The sequence below is a fragment of the Capra hircus genome, chromosome 1, assembly GCF_001704415.2.
Source record: "Capra hircus breed San Clemente chromosome 1, ASM170441v1, whole genome shotgun sequence".
Classification (NCBI taxonomy): Eukaryota; Metazoa; Chordata; class Mammalia; order Artiodactyla; family Bovidae; genus Capra; species Capra hircus.
The window spans coordinates 134,334,444-134,356,803 of NC_030808.1; the positions used below are offsets into that span (position 1 = coordinate 134,334,444).

The 22,360-nt window shown below is 39.5% G+C and overlaps 1 protein-coding gene across 5 annotated transcripts in view; it reads right to left on the reverse strand.

Moving 5' to 3' along the window:
• CEP63 (centrosomal protein 63) overlaps positions 442 to 22,360 on the reverse strand; it is an 84,163-nt gene continuing 62,244 nt past the window's right edge. For 2 of the 5 annotated variants that reach the window (XM_018050970.1, XM_018050978.1), the window contains exons 7-13: positions 20,681 to 20,914; positions 20,285 to 20,424; positions 16,717 to 16,854; positions 13,319 to 13,433; positions 11,825 to 12,022; positions 10,423 to 10,509; positions 1,139 to 1,660 (exon numbers count right to left, since the gene is read on the reverse strand). In XM_018050970.1, the coding sequence (XP_017906459.1) occupies positions 1,502 to 1,660; positions 10,423 to 10,509; positions 11,825 to 12,022; positions 13,319 to 13,433; positions 16,717 to 16,854; positions 20,285 to 20,424; positions 20,681 to 20,914 (1,071 nt within the window). In that variant the 3' untranslated portion in view covers positions 1,139 to 1,501. Of the gene's footprint in view, positions 1,661 to 3,517; positions 3,804 to 4,580; positions 4,787 to 10,422; positions 10,510 to 11,824; positions 12,023 to 13,318; positions 13,434 to 16,716; positions 16,855 to 20,284; positions 20,425 to 20,680; positions 20,915 to 22,360 lie in introns of all 5 variants that reach the window. The other 3 variants (XM_018050943.1, XM_018050951.1, XM_018050960.1) reach the window with 3 other exon arrangements.

The following is a 22,360-nucleotide window of genomic DNA, read 5'->3' on the forward strand; positions in this document are numbered from 1 at the left end:
GTTAGTTGCAGTGAGGTAGATGAATCTATAGCCTGCTATACAGAGTGAAGTCAGTCAGAAAGAGAAAAACAAATATAGTATGTTAACACATATATATGGAACTAGAAAAATGGTGCTGATGAGTCCTTCTGCAGGACAGGAACAGAGACACAGATGAAGAGAATGGACTTGCGGACACAGTTTGGGGGAGGAGAGGGTAGGATGAATTGAGAGAGTAGCACTGAAACATACGCATTACCACGTGTAAAACAGGCGGCTAATGGGAAGTTGCTGTGTAACACAGGGAGCTCAGCTCTGTACTCTGCGACAGCCTAGAGGGGTGGGATGAGATGGGGGATGGGAGAGAGGTTCAAGAGGGAGGGGACACAGGTAGACTTATGGTTGACTCACTTTGTTGTATGACAGAAACCAACACAACATTTTGAAGCCATTATCCTCCAATTAAAAATAAATTAAAAAAAAAAAAAAGAAGACAGTGGCAACAGTCACTGCAGACAATTCTCGCCAGAGACATTTGTGTGAAGAGGACAAGTGTGTGGAGCAGTAGGGAGGATGTGGAACTGAGGTTTTGTTTTGCTTTAAAGAAAGGAGAAACAACAGGATGTTTGCTTGCTGATAGGAAAGATCCACAGAGAGGGCTGGATCATAGGAGCCCCATCTTGGGTGAAAGAGCCCTCCACCTCGCCTTCTGGTCTCTGGTTGCACATTCCAGCTCCTCTGCTGGATCTAACCACACGATGCTCATGTGCTGGTGTCCTCCGGGCCCCAGGTTCTGCTCTTCTCTCTCCTTGCCCTCCTCCTCCAGATCTCCACAGCTTCAAATGCCTCTGCACCTTGACATCTTTGTCTTCCCTTCAAACCTCTCCTCAGAAATGCAGATGCCGAGATTTCTACTGAGTGTCCCCAGGTTCCCACGCTAGCCCAGTCCCAGGCCCTGCACCCATCTCTTTCCCACATCTGTCTTTTGAATAGGAGAGGCTTCCTGTCAAACTTCTCTAGCCCCTTCACATAATTCTGCCTAGCCTCACACAGTACCAGCCCAACTGACTAATGAGAAGCAAAACCAGTACAAAACCCAGCAAAATCTGGATCACTCTGCGATCCATGCTTCCACTACAGACACTGCTCCCAAAGGAAGTTCCTACAGTTACTTTATTTCCAACATGTATCATAAAATCTTTAATTAGTCTACAGCTATTACATTTAAGTCAGCAAGAGAAAGTACTACTTTATGATAATAAATATTAATGTGAGAAAAAAGTCTAGCAAAGTGGTTTATTTACATGTTATTGCTGGAAAAAGTCCTTTAAACAAGACAGTGCAGAGAAAACACCTTAGAGCTAAGTATCAGCTTCTCAGATTCCTCACGGCAGCTTTAGTACATTTCATTTTTATGGCTTCTATATAGTCATATGTTCAGGTTTTCAAAGAGCTGCTACTTCATGATGACAGTAACTCTTCAGAGTTTATTTTTATTTCCAAGTTTGTGATTTTTAAGAGGCTACTTTAGGACTGTGAATTGTTTCACTGTCTTTTCACTTTCTCGCTTTAGTTCTTCGATGTGGGCATCTAGGCGCTCTAGAATGTGATGAGACCTCAGCTCTTCCTCTTCCAAAAATCTTGTGGCTATTGAACCAAGAGGAGACAGAGGCAAGGGACACTAGAAGAGAAACAAATTTTGACATACATAAGTTGAACAGTATATTTCTAAGACACAGTATTCATGATATTTTCTAACTACCAATATCAAAAGGAGAATGTTTTCCTCTGACAAGATATTGTCTTTATCCTAATGATAATAATAGTTTTTTTTTTAAAAAAAGTTCCACAAAAATTAACACAGATCTCTTCCTTTCTGACATAGTTATGTAAGTGTAAAGTGTCATATAAATATATTAGTTACTCATTTGAAGACTTTCAGAGCCTTCTATACACTAGAAGAGATATACTTAATGCCTATTTATTTCAAACTCACTTATAAAAATCTGAATGTTACTTTTTAAAGCATAGAAAATCTACCGGTAATAAATTAGATACCAGTTAAAAATTAATATTTTCCTTCCTCCAAAATTTGAGTCTACAGCCCCTTGTCTGAGATCACTGGTTTCAGAATTTAGATGTACCATATTCAGTTGATCCTTATCTGCAGTAGTTATTTTCTATAACGTCATCTCAAACACTGAATTAATCAATATTGAAACACTGCTCTTATGGGAAACACAAACACATACATACAAACTTCACATAAGATTATAATCCCAACTCCTAAAAATAACTCACCAGGTAGATTCTGTTTGCTTTATTTCACAAAAAAACAAGGTTCACAGTGTTTAGTGACTTTCCTGAGGCCACCCCATTAATGGGTGCCAAAGTTGGGGTTCAAACCCTGTTCAAGCCCAGCATCTGAGCTTCATGCACTGTACTGCCCCTGAATGACTCTTATCTTCTGGGCCTCTCAGCACAAGAGCTGAAACAAGAGGGTAACGTACCACCTTGGCTGACCTTAGCTGTAAACGTGCAAGTCCAGTGATACATTTTGTCCAGCTCTGCCATGTTCAAGAATAACTGTGGAAGTGCTTATGAGTTCTGTTTACAGATAACTAATAGTTTAGCAAGTAGATGAATTCACAAATATAGAATACAGGACCTATGATGAGTCTGAGGTAACATCCCATCATCAAACACATTGGTATTTCTGACATAAAATGTTCAGTGGGATCAATCAACATTTTATCACATCATATCGGTTCAGGCCAGGTCAGGTCTTAGTGCCAAACTTAAAAAGAAAGTTAGTCATCAGGTCTTTTTTGGATTTCAGAATTACATATATAGCACCTTTATTTCAACAACTAAAAGAGAACTCCTATGGACTTGTTGGCACATTAAAAAGTCAAAAATACTGAACTTTCACAGATACAGGACCATTACGGTGATGAGAATGAATGGCCAGACGTGAGTGCTTCAGCACAGAAGGCAAAAACAAGGGTGGAGAGGAGTCCTCCCATCTGCAGGAACAAGGGGCCAGCCCTGTCGAAGGGCAGCGTCTGCCACCAGGGCCCCGTGGGGCGGCCCAGTCTGTGGTCTATAACAGACACATCAGCTGCCGTTACTTCCTCTGCCTCGACCCACTCTTTCCCTTTCCAGCCATTCCTTTCTTCCTTCACCTCTGTCTACACCCCAGGACTATCCTGGCAGGCAGAGATATTCTTTGAACCAATCATGTCCAATACAAAGGTGACCCTCTCTGAAAAAAGGCAGGAAGGGAATTTTCAATTTTGGCTAAAAATAAATGAGTCCCTATAACTTATATTTAATAAGACACATTTTGAAAAGTACTTTTGGCTGAAGTCTTCACAAGCAAAATCTTAGGACAGAAATACATGAGAATAACAAAGGGTACTTAAGAGAAAGAACCAGTAAGGAGACAAAAAGAAAAAAAAAATCCTCTGCCTTAAAATTTTAAAAAAATCAAACTAAACACACTTAATAAACTAGTAAGATCAGAAAGTTTCCATACCGAAGATGTAAAGTCTTCTGGGTCATTTATACTCTCAGAGATAGTGTCAGAAAAGTTGGCTTCATTTGTATCTAGCACTGAAGGCAGAGAGTTAGTTTTGCACAGAAAGTTAGATGGCAGGGAGACAGTGGAGCAGCAAGAGCTGATCTGATGGCTCGGGGGGCTGAAGCCCCGGGACAGGGACACAGGCTCTATGCTATCCGACGCTTGTCCTTGCGGAGAATGAAGACCTGCTTTGTAGGGCTCAGCCTTCATCCCATCATGCCTGTGCTGGCCATGGGCTGAACTGGATAGCAGATTAGAAAATAAAGCAGATAAACATTGTAGCAATTTTCCTCCTTTAAAGAAACAGACTTATTGTTGGAAGTTCAATAAAAATACAGAACCAGACTAAGGAGAAGGCTATAATTTACAAAATTTCAGAAGCCCGTTCAGACCAGGCATTCTTTTCATCACCCTGGCCCCAAATACCCAATCCCCATGACCACGTCCCTGCCCCCACAGACTTACACAACAGCAAGGAAGACACTTAAGCTATCTAAGTGCCCTAGTGGGGTTGGTGGTAGGAGAGAGGGAAGTACTGTGCAGAGAGAAGTCCCTTATCTTCATCTGGGGGTGAGGTGGGAGTGGCAGAGAGGGTGTCAGCAAAGGTTCCTGGTAGGAAAACATGTAAGAGCTGAAGTCGGGTGGTTCTTCATTGAATGCTGATGTTTTAGGTAACAATCTATTATTAGTTCGCCAAAAATACAAAAGAAGCTTTTTATAAAAAGCTAACTTCCACTTCTTATGGGACAAGTGAAGCTAGAAAGGTGGGAAGCAGCATGACAAAACTCAGGGGAATTAGGCTGTTATTCTCACCTACATCTAGAAGTTTACTTGAAAGTAATATATAACCCCCTGCACTTTTTAACCTAACAGCTTTACTTGTACATACTGTACTTCAGAATTAAACATACGGTCCTTTGATAAGGATTTAATTTCTATAAATTGGAAATTATTCTCAAAGAAATGAGCATTACATAATAAAGATACATATTTTAAATAAACTATGAAGAAAATTTACTTGAACTCTGTATTCTTGAACTCAGGTACTCTGCTGTGTGTTGGTTTAAAGATCCTGTCCCGGTTTTTTTTGCATATCTGAGTAGAAATCTCCAGCTGACCTTTGGTATCCATCAAATCTTTTTGTAGTTGTTGATTTTCAGATACTAATTTATTTAATGCCTCAATATAATTTTCCTGGAGGTCTGCTAGTGAAATCTCTTTTGCCTAATAAAAAAGAACAGAGGCACTTAATTTGTAAAAGAATACTTGTGATCTGTGATACTTCTGGTGGAAAATTACTTTTAGCTATGACTAGTTAATCTATGGTTTCACTTAGGAAAAAGTATAGATCTGGTTTTGGCACCTTAAAAAAAAAAAGGATGTGTTTCTTACAGTAAATGGGGTAGGAGCACAATGGGCTTCCCTGATGTGTGAAGGAATATCCAAGGAGCTGGAGGAAGGCTGGAACTAGGATGGAAGAAAGCTATAAATGAGAATCAAATACAGACAAAAAGAAAGAAAACAGTAACCATGAATTCTTTTTTAAGAAAAGAGAAAGTTGAGCTTAGTGAAATAAATCAGACAGAGAAATACAAAGACTATGTTATCACTTATATGTGGAAACCAAAAAATAAAACAAATGGATAATACAAAACAGAAACAGACTCACAGACACAGAATGGTTACCAACGGGGAGAGGGAAGGGGGGTGCGGCTAGACAGGGGAAGGGGATTAAGAGGCACGAACTACTATGTATAAAATAAATAAGCTATAAGGATATATTACACAGCAGACAATATAGCCATTATTTTATAATAACTTTAAACAGTATAACCTATAAAAATATTGAATAACTATGTTGTACACTTTGATATAATATTGTAACTATGCAATTATACTACCATAGTTTAACTTAAAAAAAAAAGAAGAAAAGAGGGAGACAGGAGGTTGAATAGCCCCACAATACCTGTGGAAGAAAATCAAGAGACCTATTTCAAAGAAAGAAATCTGTATATAAGGTTCTGAAAAGGAATTCTGACTGGCATGGACAACTTTTAAATACATAACTCTCTGGTCTTAAAAACTTTTACATAATGTTGTACCTATTCTGGTATGTGAGACTGATTTTGACGTAAGTCAGTATTCAACAAGGATAAGGTACAAATTACTACTCTGATATGGTTTGAATTCTGTAATACAGATTTTACTGCTCTTCAATTCTAGATGTTTCCTAGTAATACAGTACCTAAAAAAACAGAAGGCTGGACCATTTTTTCCTAATGACAAAATATTTTCATTAGCATTCTGAAAAATTATGGTTATCATCTTTGGAATTTAATATGATGTTTAGCTTACCCTTCTCTATAAAGAATTTTTTGAAAATAAGCTGGTCAAGTAGTTTGACAAACACAATTTACCTAACAAAAAAAATAAAGCTTAAAATACAACCATTTAACTATCTGTACTAGTAGTGACAATAAGTTATAAAATCTTTCAGCAAGTTGTTGACAGGTAAAATCTCAAAAAAAAAAATATGCAGGACATAGGAGTTAACACTATGAACTACTGGAGACTTATTTTCACTGTGGTAAATAATTTATCAGAGCTATTGCTCTCATTACAAAGCTAATTAGATACTTTTATTAAGAGTTATTTAGCGAAAATTATTCATTTGTAAAAGTAATATCACCTTCCTAGGAAGGTAAATGCAAAATGGAACTTTCTAATAATTGTTCTTAATACATACATCATGTTTATACTGTAACTTCAAAATCAGAAGAAGTCTAAACTGCTGACACGATCCTCAACAGCCAGAGTTTGATATCTGATATCATTAAAGATATCTTTTAGAAGATAATGTTTGCTTTTTCCAGGCAGGCATCATTTAAATTTTTCTCAAATTTACTATTAATAAAAATTACAAACAAATGAATGTGAAAAGTAATATAAAAAGTGCATAGCAAGCACACACCTGGCTGTGTGAAGAAAGGACATCACTACCACTGTTAAGAGGTTTCAGGAGAAATTGAGCTGAACAGAATCTCTGGCCATAGTCTGGGTTAAGCACCTCTGAGAGTTCCCAACTCTTAAATATGAACATTACATAAGATGGAAGTCTCAATCAGCTATTTCCAAATCCTGAGCAGTGACAGACTTTATTTTCTTGGGCTCCAAAATCACTGCAGATGGTGACTGCAGCCATGAAATTAAAAGACTTTTGGAAGAAAAGTTATGACCAACCAAGACAGCATATCAAAAAGCACAGACATTACTTTGCCAACAAAGGTTCATCTAGTCAAAGCTATGGTTTTTCCAGAAGTCATGCACAGATGTGAGAGCTGGACCATAAAGAAAGCTGAGCACCAAAGAAATGATGCTTTTGAACTGTGGTGCTGGAGACTCTTGAGAGTCCCCTGGACTGCAAGGAGATTCAATCAGTCAACCCTAAAGGAAATCAGTCCTGAATATTCACTGGAAGGACTGCTGCTGAAGCTGAAGCTCCAATACTTTGACCACCTGATGTGAAGAACTGACTCACTGGGAAAGACCCTGGGAAAGATGCTGGGAAAGATTGAAGGCAGGAAGAGAAGGGGACAACAGGAGATGAGATGGTTGGATGGCATCACCGACTCGATGGACATGACTTTGAGCAAGCTCTGGGAATTGGTGATGGACAGGGAAGACTGGTGTGCTGCAGTGCATGGGGTCGCATAGAATCAGCCACAACTGAACTGAACTGAACTGAACTCCTGAGCCTTTTGAAGACTCTGTGGTGCAAACCAGGTTCTTGGTTTTCTCCACCACTAGCTTCGTATTGCTTATTAAGGTGTATAAAGTTGTTTTCCTTCCTTCCGTCTATGCATCCTTCCTCTCTTCTTTCCTTCCTTCCATCCACCTTCCCCCTTACAAAATATTTAGCTGTTGTCTCCTCTCCTACTTTTTCCATCCTTGTTGGTTTGCTTTAAAAAACAAAGTCCTTTCACTTTAGTTTTAGAGGCATTTGGCGAGGGAGCATATGTTCATCTGCCACATAAATGACGGCATAACATTTTCCTAGTAAAGAAAATCAAGAAACCATCCCTCTACAGACTAACATTTACATTTTTAAAAAATTTTGGATACTGCAAACAACACTGAAATGACCGTTTTCATGCATTTGCTTCTCCGGGATGGGTTCTTTGGGAATGCAAACTGATGACAAAAGGAGAACAATTCAGCAACGACAACCAAAATCAGAAATGCACATGACTCAGGACTTTATAGACTGCATGTATTTACATTCGGTTTAATGGACATTGCTAAACTGCCCTCCACAATAGCTGTGTCAATTTACTTTCTCATTAACAGAGCACTAAAGAGCCTGTTGCTCTATATCCCTGCCAACACTGGTTATATCAGTTTTTAAAAAATCATTGTCATGTCAATAAACCAAAGAATATTTATTTCTTTTGACTATTAAAGGGATGTAACTGCTTTTCTTCTTGCTGAATTTCTGCATTACTCCTATGATTATCTATTTATGGACTACGTAGATCACAACAAACTGTGGAAAATTCTTCAAGAGATGGGAATACCAGATCACCTTACCTGCCCCCTGAGAAATCTGTATGCAGGTCAAGAAGCAACAGTTAGAACTGGACATGGAACAACAAACTGGTTCCAAATTGGGAAAGGAGTATGTCAAGGCTACATATTGTCACCCTGCTTATTTAACTTATATGCAGAGTACATCATGAGAAATGCTGGGCTGGATGAAGCACAAGATGGAATCAAGATTGCTGGGAGAAATATCAATAACCTCAGATACGCAGGCTTAAAATTCAACATTCAAAAAACTAAGATCATGGCATCCGGTCCCATCACTTCATGGCAAAGAAATGGGGAAACAATGGAAACAGTGAGAGATTTTATTTTCTTGGGCTCCAAAATCACTGCAGATGGTGACTGTAGCCATGAAATTAAAATACACTTGCTCCTTGGAAGAAAAGCTATGACCAGCCTAAATAGTATATTAAAAAGCAGAGACATTACTTTGCTGACAAAAGTCGATGTAGTCTAAGCTACGGTATTTCCAATAGTTGTGTATGGATGTGAGAACTGGACTATAAAGAAAGCTGAGTGCCGAAGAATTGATGCTTTTGAACTGTGGTGCTGGAGAAGACTCTTGAGAGTCCCTTGGACTGCAAGTAGATCCATCCAGTCAACCCTAAAGGAAATCACTCCTGAATATTCACTGGCAGGATTGATGCTAAAGCTGAAGCTCTGATACTTTGGCCACCTGATGCGAAGAACTGACTCACTTGAAAAGACCCTGATGCTGGGAAAGATGGAAGGCAGGAAGAGAAAGGGATGACAGAGGATGAGATGGTTGGATGGCATCACCGACTCGATGCACATTAGTGTGAGCAAGCTCTGGGAACTGGTAATAGACAGGGAAGCCTGGCCTGCTGCAGTCCATGGGGTCTCAAAGAGTCGGATACGACTGAGTGACTGAACTGTACTGAACTGAACCTATTTTCCTACTAGATCCCAATGACTGTATTACCTTTATAAGGCCTTATATATTAATATTTTATATTAACCTTTTGTCTGTTAACAGATTGTTTTCCTCTAGTCTATCAGTCTTTTAAATGGGGCCTTTTGTAGTCCAGAAATTTTATATTTTTATGTTGTAGAATTCTTTATGTTGTAAAATTCTTTGTGGTTTCAAGATGCTAAGGGAGTCTCACCCTCTCAAAAGATTATAAAAATGGTTCCCTGTATTTTCCTTTAGCTGAAATAAAGTATTTGTGTAGTGTTTTGCATGTTCTTACACCCCAGCCTCCACAATCCTTGAGAGTGAAACTAAAACTACTTAGGAGCCAACAGGGCCATTGTATAACCATGAATTTTCAGAGGCATAGACTCTCCAGAAAAACAGAAAAGAAGAATTTCTAAAATCTCTGGGCATTTGACCCATATCAAGAAAAGAGGGGTAAGAAACAGATGGGTCATTTTGCAAAAATAACAATTTTATAACAAAATAGTTAAAAGAGCACCCACACAGTTGGTAACTCTGTTAGCTAATCCTGTTCTCTGGTTTCATAGACGCTTGCTTACATTTCTTATCCTCCCTACTGGATTACCCTCAGTCTTGTAAAGACAAGAATCTTATTCATCCTTGTATCTATTACACCATTTACTAAATACTTTGAGCATAAAAGATTCTAGAATATTTGATTAAATGAAGTGTATTTTCTCTAGTGGCTCAGATGGTAAAGAATCTGCCTGCAATGCAGGAGATACGGCTTTGATCTCTGAGTTGGGAAGATCCCCTGGAGAAGGGAATGGCTACCCATTCCAGTATTTTTGCCTGGAGAATCCCATGGACAGAGGAGCCTGGAGGGCTACAGTCCATGGGGTCGCAGAGTCAGATACAACCGAGCAACTAAACCTTTCACTTAACACTTTTACCTTGTAGAAATATATTTAAAACAAAAATACTTAAAAGGTGACATACTTTATAATGAAAAGACTGTGAAAATAGTCATTACAGTAATAATAACAGCATTAAATATTTATTATATACCTACTAAATGCCAGACATTATGCTAAACCCTTTATATATATTCTATTTTACATGTATTTTTATCACACATAGTATTTTTTAAAATCTTCCAGTTGCTGGAGTGAAGAGTGATATTTTGCTCACTCCTATCACTGTCTTGACTTCTTTTTGAGAAACTTTTTGCAGAAGGATCACTTCATAGTTTGATCTTAGCTTTCTCTACAATATCAGTATTTACAAAGTAATTTCTTGTACAGCAGAAAAGCTATACAAGAGGCTTGTATAGCAGAAAAGCAAGTTTCTATATATGTACCTCATGTAAACCCAATTCCAATTTCATCACCATTTCAGAAAGATGACGATTTTCTAACTTCAGTGATTCCAGCTGACCCAACATCTCCTGAGAAGGGAAAAGTAGAAAAAACTAAATAAATGTAATGAATAAATCAAATGCATCTTAAAAATTTTTTCTATATATAATTTTCATTCGGTGAAGTTACATTCTTCATTCATATATACAAATACTTTCTAAAACATTTTTTGAAGAGGTGTTTCAACATGAATTTGTACCCATGCAATTAAGAGTATTATTCTAAACAGATCAATCCAGGCACTGGTGACGCCCTGGCACTCCTCTTCCTGGCCTCTGCCTCCAGCATCTTGTAATTTGTACTCCTTTCAAGGGTAGTAGCTTATTGCTACTTGAAGATTCCTGCCTTCCTTGGCTTCCTGCTTCTTTTGTGAAAACTATCTGGTTTTCTTCCTTATTGTCTCTTTCCTTCTTAGCATCATTCTGGCACTTTTTTACCCTAGTAGTTTCCTAAGTTGGGTTCAAGTCTCTCCTCTTCACACTCTATGCCTTCTCCTTACAATATCTAAGTCTCTTGGAGTTTCAAATGCCAACTTCATGTAAAGACTTCCATGGCTAAATGTCTTACCTTGATTTTAATCTTGCACTCCAGGCCGTCTGTGCAACTATTAGATATTTCCATATGAAAGTCCAGCTTTTATCTCAAACCAGTGTCCCATCTGCCAGCTTCCCCATTTTTTTGTCCCTTTCATACAAATTCATTATCCTCCCCAAACCTGCTCCTTATCTTTTCTATATTTCATTAAAGAGCATCACTCTCTCTAATCAGTTGCCCAAGCCGGAATCCTAGTGACATTCTTCCCTAACTCTAACTCACTCTCCCTGTCCAGTCAAATACAAAGTCTAGTCAATCTTACCAAGCAAGTGTCTCCAGAATGCATCCATTTCCCTGGGTCTCCCCTGCGCAGTGCTCAGGCCACCATCTCACTGCTGTGACAGCATCTGAGTGGTCTCTCTGCCTCCTTGCTTATTCTCCATACAACCACAGAAACTTTTTACTCCTGTTTAACCCATTCTCTACAGACCCCAAGATAACATGAAAACTCCTGCACAGGGCAGGCAGGCCCTTCGGGAGCTAATCCCTGCTTTCCCATTTCATCCCTCACCACCTGTCCCACCTGCCACAGTGAACAGGGTAACCTTCACCACTCACCATAGAAATAGTCTTTTCACTTGTCTGAACTACTCTTAACTCCTGCCAACCTTCACTAGACTACTTGTTAACCAGCCTAAAGAAGAGGGTTAATAAAATTTACTGAATTAAACATTATGGAAATTATACCTTTAATAAATTGAACCTTCAAAAACAAACTTCAAATAAAGAAAATTTTTGTTCAAGTTTCACCTTATGCTCGACTGCTTTTTCTTCTGCCTTTTGTATCTCTGCTCTGAGTCGCTTTTCCATGTCAGAGGAAGAACTTTTGGTGGAAGCAATAGTGATGTCTCGCTGATGTAACTCTCGAGTTAGCTGGGATATCTCCATCTTCATTCCTTCTAGTACAGAACTATAACTCTGTTCAGCCTGTAAAATCTGTTCTTTCAACTGCAAAAAAAACAGAAAGCATTACAAATTGAGAGAAGACATGTTAGATAGAAAAATATAATATTTATAATAGAGTAATTTTTACCTTGCCTCAAGTCATAAATTTTCCCTAATTAAATCTGCAAAAAATTAGCAATTTACCAAGCTGCATATCTGTACTGAAGGTCAGGTAGTTATGCCCACAATTATTTATTAGATCTCCAAACAGTGAGAAATGGCTGACTCAAATGCTGAGAACCAGCATCAAAGAGCTGAAGCACACATTGTTTCAGTTCAGTTCAGTTCAGTCACTCAGTCGTGTGAGCTGTTTCAAATCCTGAAAGATGATGCTGTGAAAGTGCTGCACTCAATATGCCAGCAAGTTTGGAAAACTCAGCAGTGGCCACAGGGCTGGAAAAGGTCAGTTTTCATTCCAATTCCAAAGAAAGGCAATGCAAAAGAATGCTCAAACTACCGCACAATTGCACTCATCTCACATGCTAGTGAAGTAATGCTCAAAATTCTCCAAGCCAGACTTCAGCAATACGTGAACCGTGAACTCCCTGATGTTCAAGCTGGTTTTAGAAAAGGCAGAGATCAAATTACCAACATCCTCTGGATCACGGAAAAAGCAAGAGAGTTCCAGAAAAACATCTATTTCTGCTTTACTGACTATGCCAAAGCCTTTGACTGTGTCGAACACACATTGTTTAGAGGACATTTGTTACCTTCACTCTTTCTGGTTGCAAATCTAAAAATTTTGCATATATGGTTTCCTGGTCCACAGAAGATAACAGAAAGAGAAAAAGAAAGGAGCTAGAAGTAACCTCAAAGAAGTAATAATAATAAAAAAAAAAAAACTGACTCAACAAATAGGACAGTTAGGGCCCACTAATACAGAGACAAATTCCACAAACTTCAAATGCCAATGAGGATATAACTACCTACAGTACAGAAGAGAATACACATCCATCACCACCTTCAGTCAGTAAGAAAATACTAAATGCTATCTCAATTAATATGTTCATGTGTTCATGCAAGCAAGAAGGTGTGTTATCTTTTAGAAAATTTTTCATCAAGACATATTTAAAAAAAAGTTGTAGAGTTCAAAGGGAGCAGGCTTCAATTATCTTGAAAATACTTAAATGGCATCCCTGAGGATGACACAGTAAGATATTCTCCTAAGCACCTTACAGGTGCTCTACTCATGAGCATCACATGGCCTCTGGATGAGATTTTTCTCTCATTAAAATTCAGTACTATAACCTCCCAACCCACTGCTCAGTCTACAAACACAGTGGGGTTTGTACCTCTCACCTTCTTGATCTCAGCCCTGTACTCATTGTTGTGCACTTCCATCTTCTTCAGCTCTCCATATTTTTCCATTAGCTCTTGGCTCAGCTGTTTACATGTTGCACTCACAGATTCTAAGCTTTATGACAAAAATAAGGTCACATAATTAAAACAAAACAAAACCCTGAATCCCACAAGTTGAGTTATCTAACTACCCTCTTAATGTCCAAGAAATAAACATCAGTTTGCACCCCAAAATAGAACTCATTTCCAATTTCCATATCAGTGGAGTCAGCAAAATCCAATCCACACTTCTGGGGAGATACTTTTGACTTCTGTGTTCATCTATATACCTTCTATCTGCTTAAAATACTACTGGTTACAAAATTCTAAATGTTATAGCAACTTAGGCAATTTTTTCTCTCTAGTAGTACACGAACTGCCATCATAATGTCAGTCTTCACCATGCTTAATTACAATCCCATCCTACACACAGCTGCCAAAATAATCATGAGTTTCCAACCTGTCACCTTTATTTATCCCTCATCAGATATAAGAACCTCAGGGACACCATACCTCTCTTATCTCACAGCTCAGACCCACTATAAAGTCGTTTTGCTCCTAAACTGCTAGGCTTTACAGTCTGCCTTGTGCCATGTGCTAAGCCTGACTTCTTTCCTTTTCACATACCACCCACTTGGCCACACAGCACCTCCCCCTACCACCTGACAACGGACAGTCAACATCCTTTCAAGAATCGAATCAGCATTTACCTGGATGGAGCCACCCAGACTCTCATTCCCCTGCTGCTGCTGCTAAGTTACTTCGGTCGTGTCCGACTCTGTGTGACCCCAGAGACGGCAGCCCATCAGGCTCCCCTGTCCCTGGGATTCTCCAGGCAAGAACCCTGGAGTGGGTTGCCATTTCCTTCTCCGATGCATTGAAAGAAGTTGCTCAGTCATGTCTGACCCTCAGCGACCCTATGGACTGCAGCCTTCCAGACTCCTCCGTCCATGGGATTTTCCAGGCAAGAGTACTGGAGTGGGGTGCCATTGACTTCTCCTAAATCATCTTAAAAACAGTCTACTTTCAATTGTTAGACTTTGAATGTAGACACTTTCTAGAACTTTCACTTTAAATTGTTCTTAGGTCTTTTAATGTACATATTCTGTCTCTCAAACTACAAATTCTATAATTAAAGTAATATCTTTAACTTCTCACCTCCCTTTAACTTTGTCCACCATACTCTCAGGCCCTTCATCATTCGGTTCCAGACTGTTCAATAAAGGCTTAATAACTGTTAGACTGTTCCCCCACACAGTCAATTTACCAGATAAGCTATCGTTCAAAATATCACCTTGGCAATACAACAACACAAAACAATCATGTACATTCCTCCAGTTCCTGTTTCAGGGAGTATTCTGTTCAAACTGAACAATACAAATAAGCTGTCTAAAAGGGTTCCTTTTTCTACCTGTCTTTTGCTATATAAAAATAATGTTTAAAGTCATTCAGTTTTATTACTGAACAGGGGTATTTGTATCCATTTATTCCAACCTTATTTCTAAAAATCCTAGAATGCTTATTATGTGGTACTTAGTACATGGCTATAATATGCCAAATAAAACACTGAGGTACAGAGAGAAGAAAAATCAGAAATAATCTTGTCCTATCTAAAGATGGGAAAATTGAGGCCTAAAGAGAATAAGCTGTTCCAAGTGGGCAGTGTGTCAGAAGCAAGACACAAGTCTTCAGAGTCTGCTGAAAGCATAGCAAAACATGTAAAAGACCACTAAAAAGTTAATCAATGGAAAATCTATGATAAAAAATATAAATATTAGCTCTAATATCAATAACAATTTGTCATTATTGTTTAGCCACTAAGTCGTGTCCACCTCTTTTGTGATCCCATGGATCCCCACCAGGCTCCTCTGTCTGTGGGATTTCCCAGGCAAGAATTCTAGAGTGGGCTGCCATACCTTCTCCAGGGCATCTTCCCAACTCAAGGATTTAACCTGTGTCTTCTTCACTGGTACAAATGGATTCTTTACCTGCTGAGCCACTAGGGAAGCCATGTCAATAAGAATGTGCTGTGCTGTGCTTAGTTGCGTCCAGCTCTTTGCGACCCCATGGATGGTAGCCCACCAGGCTCCTCTGTCTATTGGGATTCTCTAGGCAAGAATACCTGAGTGGGTTGCCAAGCCCTCCTCCAGGGGATCTTCCCAACCCAGGGACTGAACCCAGGTCTGCCACATTGCAGGCGGATTCTTTACTGTCTGAGCCACCAGGGAAGCCCATCAAAAGAATGCTAAACTTTATTTTATTCAATCTACAGTGTGCAAATATACTTCAGTAATGAGAGGTAAGAATATCTTAAGTATTTCAAGGTGAGAAAGAAAGCAAAAACTCTGTGGATGCATGTATATTTACTATGCAAAGAAAATACTTAGTGGTTTCCAAAAACAGAAATAAAAGATATATTAGTTAGAGTAGGGATAAAAGTTTGTTACTTAAAAAGGCAAATTGGAAATTTTTTGGTTGTTTGTTTCCCTGCAGGCTAACAGTTTATATATTTTTATCTTCTACATGCAGAAAACATTAGCGTACAAATGACTGTGGTTTATGTTTAAAATAAAATATCACACTGCTCCCAATCAAAAAGTTCTGCAGTATGACCAAAAACAAAAGTCCACTGTATTGTAATACAAGTGAGCTGGGCATAGTACAGCATAAATAAGGATTCAATCTACACACAAGGACATATCAACAGCATTTCAGAACAGAAGGAAGGAGCACCACATGTCCAGTGAGACCTCCCCAAGAGAAGCTCCAGTGAGGTGGCTGGTAGAGGGAAAGCCAGTCTAACTGAAGGCCTTCTGCATGGGACAAATGTGAAGACATACAGAGAGTTAATACACACACTTCTTGAAGAATTGGGTTTTGAAGAAGAGCAGAGCTATATGGAAGTAACTTGATAGGGATGTAGGATTAAAGGAGGGTTTTCATCTTTTTCCCAAGATGAGGAATATTAAAACACATTTTATACCAGGGGAAATGATTTAGCAGATATTAAGAATTGACAATGTAAAAAAGAAAAGAAAAAACTGTAGAAACTATACATAAGTGGAATCTTAGAAGCACAGACATGTCATCCATTGATTCATCCACTCTTAACAGATTAAGGGCACAGACAGGTGCAGGCTGACTGGTAGATTTGTTTGGTGGTAAAAAGATTAGGAAGTTCTACTTTAATTGAAATCAAAGTTCTCCTTTAATCTCAATGAAATCAGAAGTTAGGCCAATTTGTGAAAACTGGAGGAAAAGACATGTTTTCATTTGTTATATTAGCTTACTTTATCAATACAATGATTGAAATAGTTTCTAACAATTTGAACATTGCTGAAATGCATGTAATTATCTACCTGCCTTCCAGACGCGTCACCTCTGCCTGCAGAAGCTCTTCACTAGTGTGGGTAAAATCCAGTTGGCAGAGCACGTTCTGCAAGTCCCCCTGCCCTTGAGAAGCATACCTCCTTTCTGCCAGAGGTTCCTCCAGTGATCTAAGGGAAGACATAGAAGGACTGAGGCCTGCATCTTCGCAAACAAAAACAACACAGAGGCAATTCATATTTTCCCAACTCTTTAGTAATGAAACTCTTCAGAATTCTTTAGTCTGTTTCCTGGTTTACCAAAAAAAAAAAAAAAGTTAGCTGACTGTACAGAGCTTCTTCATCTTTGGCTGCAAAGAATATAATCAATCTGATTTCGATACTGAACATCTGGTCATGTCCATGTGTAGAGTCTTCTCTTGTGTTGTTGGAAGAGGGTGTTTGCATTCTCTTGACAAAACTGTTAGCCTTTGACCTGCTGTTTGTATTCCAAGGCCAAATTTGTCTGTTACCCCAGGTGTTTCTTGACTTCCTACTTTTGCATTCCAGTCCCCTATAATGAAAAGGACATCTTCTTTGAGTGTTACTTCTAGAAGGTCTTGTAGGTCTTCACAGAACCATTCAGCTTCTTCAGCATTACTGAAGGGGCATAGACTTGGATTACTGTGATAGTGAATGCCTTGCCTTGGAAACAAACAGAGATCATTCTATTGTCTTTGAGATTACATCCAAGTACTGCATTTCAGACTCTTTCGTTGACTATGATGGCTACTCCATTTCTTCTAAGGGATTCCTGCCCACAGTAGTAGATATAATGGTCATCTGAGTTAAATTCACCCATTCCAGTCTATTTTAGTTCATTGATTCCTAAAATGTTGATGTTCAGTCTTGCCATCTCCTGTTTGATCGCTTCAAATTTGCCTTGATTCATGGACTTAACATTCCAGGTTGCTATGCAATATTGCTCTTTACAGCATCGGACTTTACTTCCATCACCAGCCATATCCACAACTGGGTGCTGTTTTTGCTTTGGTTCCGTCTCTTCGTTCTTTCTGGAGTTTTCTCTCCACTGATCTCCAGTAGCATACTGGACACCTACCGACCTGGGGATTGCCTTTTCATACTGTTCATGGGGTTCTCAAGGTGAGAATACTGAAGTGGTTTGCCATTCCCTTCTCCAGTGGAACACGTTTTGTTAGAACTCTCCATCATGACCCATCCATCTTGGGTGGCCCTACATGGCATGGCTCATAGTTTCATCGAGTTAGACGAGGCTGTGGTCCATGTGATCAGTTTGGTTAGTTTTCTGTGATTGTGGTTTTCAATCTGTCTGCCCTCTGATGTATAAGAGGCTTATGGAAGCTTCCTGATGGAAGAGACTGACTGAGGGGGAAACTGGGTCTTGGTCTGATGGGCGAGGCTATGTTCAATAAATCTTTAATCCAATTTTCTGTTGATGGGGAGGGGGGACTATGTTTCCTCCCTGCTGTTTGACCTGAGGTAATGAAGATAATGATGACCTCCTTCAAAAGGTTCCATGCACACACTGCTGCAGTCAGTGCCTCTGACCCTGTAGCAGGCCACTGCTGACCCATGCCTCTGCCAGAGATTCCTGGACACTCACAAGCAAGTCTGGGTCAGTCTCTTGTGGGGTCACTGCTCCTTTCTCCTGGATCCTGCTACACACAAGGTTCTGTTTGGGCCCTCCAAGAGTCCATTTCCCAGTCCTGTGTAAGTTCTGGCTGCTCTATGGTGGGGTTAATGGTGACCTCCTCAAGAGGGCTTATGCTATACCCAGGTCTACTGCACCCAGAGCCCCTGCCTCTGTGGGAGGCCACTGCTGACCCATACCTCTGCAGGAGACACTCAAACACAGTTCTGGCTCAGTCTCTGTGGGGTCTCTGGGTCCCAGTGGCACAAGGTTTGTTTGAGCCCTCTGAGCGTCTCTGGCCGGTATGGGGTTTGATTCTAAAGGTGATTGTGCCCCTCCTACCATCTTGCTAGGGCTTCTTCTTTGCCCTTGGAAGTGGGGTACCTTTTTGGTGGGAGCCAACATTCTTCTGTTCATGGTTGTTCAGCAGCAAGTTGTAATTTTGGAGTTCTGATAGAAGATAAGCACATGTCCTTACCAGCTACTAATCATGATTTATCTTACCAGAGAAGGTAAGCCTCCCAGGAGACATAAGACTATAATTCCTTTCACGTTTGGAGTTTCAACAAGGGTACAAATTAACAGGAGACAGAGAGAGAAGAGTCGCTAAGTCATGTCTGACTCTTTGCAACCCCATGGACTGTAGCCTGCCAGGCTCCTCTGTCCACTGGATCACCCTGGCAAGAATAATGGCGTGGGTTGTCATTTCCTCCTTCTGAGGATCTTCCCAACCCAGGGGACTGAACCCACGTCTCTTGCATTGGTAGGTGGATTCTTTACCACTGCACCACCTGGGAAGTCCATACAGAGTGACAAAAGGGTTTCTAACTTTCTAAACATCAGAATTTCTTGGTTAGGGGACCCAAACTGAAGGTGGAAAAAAATAGCCATACATTATTATCTAATACCCTAAAATTTTAACTCAGAAATTAAAACTAAGAAAACCTATAATATGATCAAGCACAAAATATGAATATGTAATATTAAGTTCAGTTCAGTTGCTCAGTCGTGTCTGACTCTTTGCGACCCCAGGAATCGCAGCACGTCAGGCCTCCCTGTCCATCACCAACTCCCAGAGTTCACTCAGATTCACGTCCATCGAGTCGGTGATGCCATCCAGCCATCTCATCCTCTGTCGTCCCCTTCTCCTCCTGCCCCCAATCCCTCCCAGCATCAGAGTCTTTTCAATGAGTCAACTCTTCTCATGAGATGGCCAAAGTACTGGAGTTTCAGCTTTAGCATCATTCCTTCCAAAGAAATCCCAGGGCTGATCTTCAGAATGGACTGGTTGGATCTCCTTGCAGTTCAAGGGACTCTCAAGAGTCTTCTCCAACACCACAGTTCAAAAGCATCAACTCTTCGGTGCTCAACCTTCTTCACAGTCCAACTCTCACATCCATACATGACCACAGGAAAAACCATAGCCTTGACTAGATGGACCTTAGTCAGCAAAGTAATGTCTCTCTCTACTTTTGAATATGCTATCTAGGTTGGTCATAACTTTTCTCCCAAGGAGTAAGCATCTTTTAATTTCATGGCTGCAGTCACCATCTGCAGTGATTTTGGAGCCCCCCAAAATTAAGTCTGACACTGTTTCCACTGTTTCCCCATCTATTTTCCATGGAGTGATGAGACCAGATGCCATGATCTTCATTTTCTGAATGTTGAGCTTTAAGCCAACTTTTTCACTCTCCTCTTTCCCTTTCATCAAGAGGCTTTTTAGTTCCTCTTCACTTTGTGCCATAAGGGTGGTGTCATCTGCATATCTGAGGTTATTGATATTTCTCCCAGCAATCTTGATTCCAGCTTGTGTTTCTTCCAGTCCAGCATTTCTCATGATGTACTCTGCATATAAGTTAAATAAGCAGGGTGACAATATACAGCCTTGACGTACTCATGCTTAATGCCAAACCACCCTGTGGCTAAGACTAATAATATTTAAGGTTATACCTTATGGTCTCTACTGTGTGTTGAGTATCAGCTGACTTTAATTTTGCTTGCAGCTTCTCCTTTTGTATTCTTGCATCATGGATAAAATTTTCTTGAGTCTGAAGAGCTGCCTTCAATCCTCTCTTTTCTTCTTGAAGAACCTGTAAAAATACTCAGAAAAAAAGTCAGATGTTATTACACTTTTTCTATTTCATGAGAAAAGGAAGCCAGGAGTCAAACTGTAAATTATATAACAGATACAGTATTAATAGGCCCAATATCAATATCTGATCCATTGGCTACAGAGTAGGTAAGAAACTGCAGATTTTGGAACCTAGTTGTAGGTTAATTAGTTTCTCTTAAAACAGATATACACACATTTCCTCAGTTATAGTATATAAAAATTTAAAAATATACCTCTAGTAGTTTTTCAGATTCCCTCAATTTTTCTTCTTTCTGCCGCTGCTCTTGCATAATAGTCATATTGGTTCCAACCAAGTCATTGACTCTCATGGTGAGGCGCTCTATTTCCAACTCATTGGCACAGATAGTATCATTGGCCCGCTCCAGCTTACTGCTCAGGTGCTGAATTTCTGACTGGCTGGAAAGTTCCACAGACTCTAATTTTTGTTTCCGATTGGCAAGCTGAGCCTAAAAATACACAAATTATCAATTGGTAAAAGTAAAAGAATAATCAATGAACAAGGAAGACTAAAATGAAACTGAATTTTACCTCCATAAAAACATACAGCAATAGATCATTAAAAATATATAATTCATTCACCAGTCCAGTCAAAAAATGAACAAATATTTAAGCAGACATTTCTCCAAAGAAGACATACAGATGGCCAATCAACACATGAAAAGATGCTCACATCACTCATTATTAGAGAAATAAAAATCAAAACTACAATGAGGTATCACTTCATACCAATCAGAATGGTCATCAGCAAAAAAACTACAAACAATAAATGCTAGAGAGGAGGTAGAGAAAACAGAACCCTGCTGCACTGCTGGTGGGAGCGTGAACTGGTACTGCCACTGCAGTATGGAGATTCACAACAAGCTAGGAATAAAACCACCATGTGGTTTAGTCACTAAGTCATGTCTGGCTCTTGTGACCCCATGGACTGTAGCCCATGGGGCTAGAATATTAGAATGGGTTGCCATTTTCTTCTACAGGCGATATTCCCAATCCAGGGATCGAACCCATGTCCCTTGCATAGAAGGTGGTCTCCTGAATTGCACGCAGATTCTTTATCACTTACCCACTAGAGAAGCCCCCAAACTATGATATGACCCAGCAATCCTACTACTGGGCATATACCCTGAGAAAGCCACAATTCAAAATGACACATGTACCCCAATGTTCATCACAGCACTATTTACAATAGCCAGGACATGGAAGGAACCTAGATGTCCATCAACAAATGAATGGATAAAGAAGTTGTAGTACAATGGAATATGCTCAGTCATAAAAAGGAATAAATTTGAGCCAGTTGTAGTGAGGTAGATGAACCTAGAGCCTCTTATATAGAGTGAAGTCAGTCAGAAAGAAAATAACAAGTATTACATATTAACACATATATATGGGATCCAGAAAAATGGTACTGATGAAACTAGTAGAGAACAGACTTGACACAGTGGGGGAAGGTGAGAGTGAGATGAATTGAGCAAGTACCACTGACATACATACACTATCATGTGTAAAACAGACAGTCAGAGGAAAGTTGCTATATAATACAGGGAGCCCAGTCTGCTGCTCTGTGATGACCTAGAGGGGTGGGATGTGGGGAGGGGAGGAAGGCTCAACACGGAGGGGATATATATAAAATTATGACTGATTCACATTGTTGTATGGCAGAAACTGATGCAACATTGTAAAGCAATTTTCACCAATTAAAAAAAATTGTATAAAGCTAGAAATAAAAATCAAGTAGTTGTGGTACATATATACCATGGAATATTACTCAGCCATAAAAAGGAATGAATTTGAGTAGTTTTAGTGAGGTGGATGAACCTAGAGCCTATTATACTGAGTGAAGTAAGCCAGAAAGAGAAAAACAAATATCATATATTAATGCATATATATGGAAT